Raw genomic sequence first — 5,000 nt, 5'->3', positions numbered from 1 at the left:
TTCGGTTTCAATAATTGGAAACCGTCCATCCCTAGCTGCTAGTTACCTTGACTCCTCCCCCCTGCTAGTTACCTTGACTCCTCCCCCTGCTAGTTACCTTGACTCCTCCCCCCTGCTAGTTACCTTGACTCCTCCCCCCTGCTAGTTACCTTGACTCCTCCCCCCTGCTAGTTACCTTGACTCCTCCCCCCTGCTAGTTACCTTGACTCCTCCCCCCTGCTAGTTACCTTGACTCCTCCCCCTGCTAGTTACCTTGACTCCTCCCCCCTGCTAGTTACCTTGACTCCTCCCCCCTGCTAGTTACCTTGACTCCTCCCCCCTGCTAGTTACCTTGACTCCTCCCTCCTGCTAGTTACCTTGACTCCTCCCCCCTGCTAGTTACCTTGACTCCTCCCCCCAGCTAGTTACCTTGACTCCTCCCCCTCCTGCTAGTTACCTTGACTCCTCCCCCCAGCTAGTTACCTTGACTCCACCCCCCTGCTAGTTACCTTGACTCCAACCCCCTGCTAGTTACCTTGACTCCTCCCCCCCAGTGAGTTACCTTGACTCCACCCCCCTGCTAGTTAACTTGACTCCTCCCCCCTGCTAGTTACCTTGACTCCTCCCCCCTGCTAGTTACCTTGACTCCTCCCCCCGGCTAGTTACCTTGACTCCTCCCCCCCAGCTAGTTACCTTGACTCCTCCCCCCCCAGCTAGTTACCTTGACTCCTCCCCCCTGCTAGTTACCTTGACTCCTCCCCCCAGCTAGTTACCTTGACTCCTCCCCCCAGCTAGTTACCTTGACTCCTCCCCCCAGCTAGTTACCTTGACTCCACCCCCCTGCTAGTTACCTTGACTCCAACCCCCTGCTAGTTACCTTGACTCCTCCCCCCCAGTGAGTTACCTTGACTCCACCCCCCTGCTAGTTACCTTGACTCCTCCCCCCTGCTAGTTACCTTGACTCCTCCCCCCCCAGCTAGTTACCTTGACTCCTCCCCCCCAGCTAGTTACCTTGACTCCTCCCCCCCAGCTAGTTACCTTGACTCCTCCCCCCTGCTAGTTACCTTGACTCCTCCCCCCCAGCTAGTTACCTTGACTCCTCCCCCCTGCTAGTTACCTTGACTCCACCCCCCTGCTAGTTACCTTGACTCCTCCCCCATGCTAGTTACCTTGACTTCACCCCCCACCCCCCCTTGCTAGTTACCTTGACTCCTCCCCCCCCCCCCCCCACACCCGCCCCCCCAGCTAGTTACCTTGACGTCCCTGAACTTGGTCATGACCACGTCAGCGGTGGTGGGGTGGAGGGCCGGGAGCTCCTCGTAGAGGTTGGGGAAACACACCAGAGACCCCAGCAGGATCTGGGCCTCCACCCTGGGAGCCTGGGGGGGGGCGGGGCGGGGCGGGAGACATAACAACATCTGAATGAGAAGCCGTCCGCTGTCCAGGGCAGACATGATGAATCACAGCAGATTACAGTGTTGGAAATAGGATGAAACCATTTAGTGTTGTTTTTGTTCTGGTGGAGGTAGAGGCGGTGGTGGTGGTGGTAGTGGAGGTGGTGGTGGAGGTGGTGGTGATGGTAGTGGAGGTGGTGGTGATGGTAGTGGAGGTGGTGGTGATGGTAGTGGAGGTGGTGGTGATGGTAGTGGAGGTGGTGGTGGAGGTGGTAGTGGAGGCGGTGGTGGTGGTGGTGATGGAGGTGTTGGTGGTGGTGGAGGGGATGGAGGTGATGGAGGTGGTGGTGGAGGTGATGGAGGTGGAGGTGATGGAGGTGGTGGTGGAGGTGGTAGTGGAGGTGGTGGTGATGGAGGTGTTGGTGGTGGTGGTAGTGGTGGAGGGGATGGAGGTGGTGGTAGTGGTGGAGGTGATGGAGGTGGTGGTGGAGGTGATGGAGGTGGTGGTGGAGGTGGAGGTGGAGATGGAGGTGGAGGTGATGGAGGTGGAGGTGGAGGTGATGGAGGTGGAGGTTGTGGGGCGGCTGTGTCTCAGGAGGTAGATGCGCCGTCTAATGATCGTAAGGTCGGCAGATCGGCGGTTCGAGCCCCCGGCTGGCCACTTGCATGGCAGCTTGCCGCCATTGGTGTGTGAATGGGTGTGTGAATGGGTGAATGAGAGGCCGTTGTAAAGCGCTTGGATAAAGGCGCTGTATAAGTGCAGTCTATATAAGTGCAGTCTATATAAGTCAGTCTATATAAGTCAGTCTATATAAGTCAGCCTATATAAGTCAGTCTATATAAGTCAGCCTATATAAATCAGTCTATATACGTCAGTCTATATACGTCGGTCTATATACGTCAGTCTATATAAGTCAGCCTATATAAGTCAGTCTATATAAGTCAGTCTATATAAGTCATCTATATAAGTCATCTATATAAGTCAGTCTATATAAGTCAGTCTATATAAGTCAGTCTATATAAGCCGGTCTATATAAGTCTGTCTGTCTGCCTGTCTGTCTGTCTGTCTGTCTGTCTGTCTGTCTGTCTGTCTGTCTGTCTGTCTGTCTGTCTGTGCAGTCCATTCAGGTCGTACGTTGAGGGAGGAGCAGGCTGTGACCCGGCTGGCAGCGATGATGAAGTCCAGGATCAGCATGGTGGCGCCCGGCAGCCCCAGGGAGAAGAACCGCGGAGAACAGTGCTTTATGATGGTGTTCACTATGTCCTGAGAACACACACACACACACACACAGTTAGATTAAACATCTACATGGGGATTATGCTGTACAGTACAGAGAACAGTGCTTTATGATGGTGTTCACTATGTCCTGAGAACACACGCACACACACACGCACACACGCACACACGCACACGCACACGCACACGCACACAGTTAGATTAAACATCTACATGGGGATTATGCTGTATAGTACAGAGAACAGTGCTTTAGTGTGCTTTGAGTGTCCACGTGACTGCCTCTTGTCCAATCAGATTACTTGGTTCCATTATGACGTTGAACCCAGTGTGCGGTCTGGCGAGTTTACGACTAAGAAAGATATGTGATCAGAATGGCATTTCCTTTGTGAAACTATGAAAGTTTCACAACATTAGACGGTCTGCATGGAGACAAGAGAAAATATGGAGGCTATTACCTGCCATTCAAATTCAAGTGGCTACAAGTGATCTAAAACATACCTGCATAGAGAGGCTTCCAGTGTTTCCTAGCCAACATGCTTGACAGTGGAAACATTTTACACTTCATCTCCCTCAAGTTCCAGCAAGAGAATTTGACTATTGGTGAAATGCAAAGATGAGCTCATGGTAGCTATTGGACAGCTGACACTTCTGCTTGACAGAGAAGGCCAGTACAGGAAAGACAAGTGTTTCAAATGCTGCTGCTAACAGGGACAAGGTCGGTGTATTGAGAGGTCTAATTCATGAGTTTGAAAGCGAATCCCTCAACTCATGTGATACATTTTTGTTCCTTCAACTTGGCCTCAAGAAATGCAAGTCCTCCACAACACTTAGTAACATCCTTCAGAAATATGAGGCCAGCTTGTCTGTTGACAGAGACTCGTTTAAAGCAAGCAGGTGATGGGTAATGGCTGAAAGTTAAGCTATGTATTTTATGTAGTTTTAGTTTTGTTTTATTTCGTTAAACACTGAATAGTGTATTTTGTATGAGTAGTTGAGACATAAGTCACTAAGTGGTTTCACATGCTCACTCTCCCCAGCAAGTTGACAAGCTTTGTTTGTGTCATTGAACTGTGGTTGGACCTTCTCTTGGGATCCTCTATCATCTCATTTTAATTTACATTTTAAATAATAATTTTGCCATTTAGCAGACGCTTTTAATCCAAAGCGATTTACAATTACGAATTACAGGGACATTCCCCCTGGAGTAACTGAGGGGTAAGTGCCTTACTCAAGGGCACACTAGTAGTGGTGTGGTTTCAGGCAGGATTTGAACTCACAACCTTCCGATCACAAGTCCAACTCACTATCCACTAGGCCACCACTACCCCTATCACTATCATCTGTTGCTAGTAAAGCCTGATTTATACTCCTGCGTCGAATTTACGCGCGGCTACACCGTAGCCTACGCGAGGGCTCTCCAAGTTTATAGTTCTACGTTGGTCCGCGGACCGCGTCGCGTTGGTCGGTGTACTCATAGCGGCATAATAGCGATCAAAAAACTTATTTTTGTTATGCTTGTTATGTATGTGGACTTTATACTTTGAAGACTGAACCCTATACTTCCTACCGACCGGTCGTATTCATTAAACTAAGAAAGAGATCTCTGAGTCTGTCTGTTTGTCATCTGTATCTTCAATAGGGTTGGGTATTGTTTGGGTTTTATCCGGTACCGGTACCTAACCGATACTTTAAAAACGGTACCGGTACCAAAACGGTACTTAATTCGGTACTTTTGATTTTTTTAAATGACATATATATATATAATAATAACACGGTCGACAACATTAAACAGCTTTTCACTTTTTTATTGCTGAGGCACAATATATATTAGTTAAATATACACTCAAATTAAAATAAATGAAAATAAAACTCCTGCTGACTGAGGCACAATATACATATATATATATAATATTACAGTTAAATATACACTCAAATAAAAAATAAATAAAAATAAAACTCCCACCTCAGCAATTATTTTGCAAAAAGATCAGCATATTTGCCTTCTCTGGCAAAATACGACACCTCTCTTGACTTTTTTATTGTCATTTTGACTTTTGTTTTGTTTTGACATAATTGTCTAATGGCACAGATTTATAAACATAAAGTAAACAAATATTGTTTTCACGTCACTTTACCTGAAACTGAACGACACAGCGCGGAGCAAATTCCCTGGTAAAACGTTTCTCTCCCCCCGCTGTCAACGGGAGTCATCAACCAGGAAGCGGTGCTGAGAGAGCAAGACACGGATCTACCGGCATTTGACTGCCGCTGGACTGAGGAACACCATAGGCACAGCACATCGCCATAATAGCGATGAAGTGCGAATGATTTTAAGCATTTTGAGCACTTCGCGTTGTTTTCGTCGAGTCGGGTGAAATGCAGCCACACTT

General features: G+C 48.4%; 1 protein-coding gene across 1 annotated transcript in view; it reads right to left on the bottom strand.

Annotated features, from left to right (window-relative positions):
* The window catches only part of ralgapa1 (Ral GTPase activating protein catalytic subunit alpha 1), a 94,047-nt gene that overhangs the window by 45,622 nt on the left and 43,425 nt on the right, over nt 1-5,000 (bottom strand). The window contains exons 28-29 of the mRNA XM_080540159.1: nt 2,509-2,637; nt 1,233-1,358 (exon numbers count right to left, since the gene is read on the bottom strand). Of these exons, the coding sequence (XP_080396285.1) occupies nt 1,233-1,358; nt 2,509-2,637 (255 nt within the window). The remainder of the gene's footprint in view (nt 1-1,232; nt 1,359-2,508; nt 2,638-5,000) is intronic.

This window comes from Nansenia antarctica (genome assembly GCF_963989245.1).
Source record: "Nansenia antarctica genome assembly, chromosome: 1".
NCBI lineage: Eukaryota > Metazoa > Chordata > Actinopteri > Argentiniformes > Microstomatidae > Nansenia > Nansenia antarctica.
This window is presented reverse-complemented; position numbering and strand designations above follow the sequence as displayed.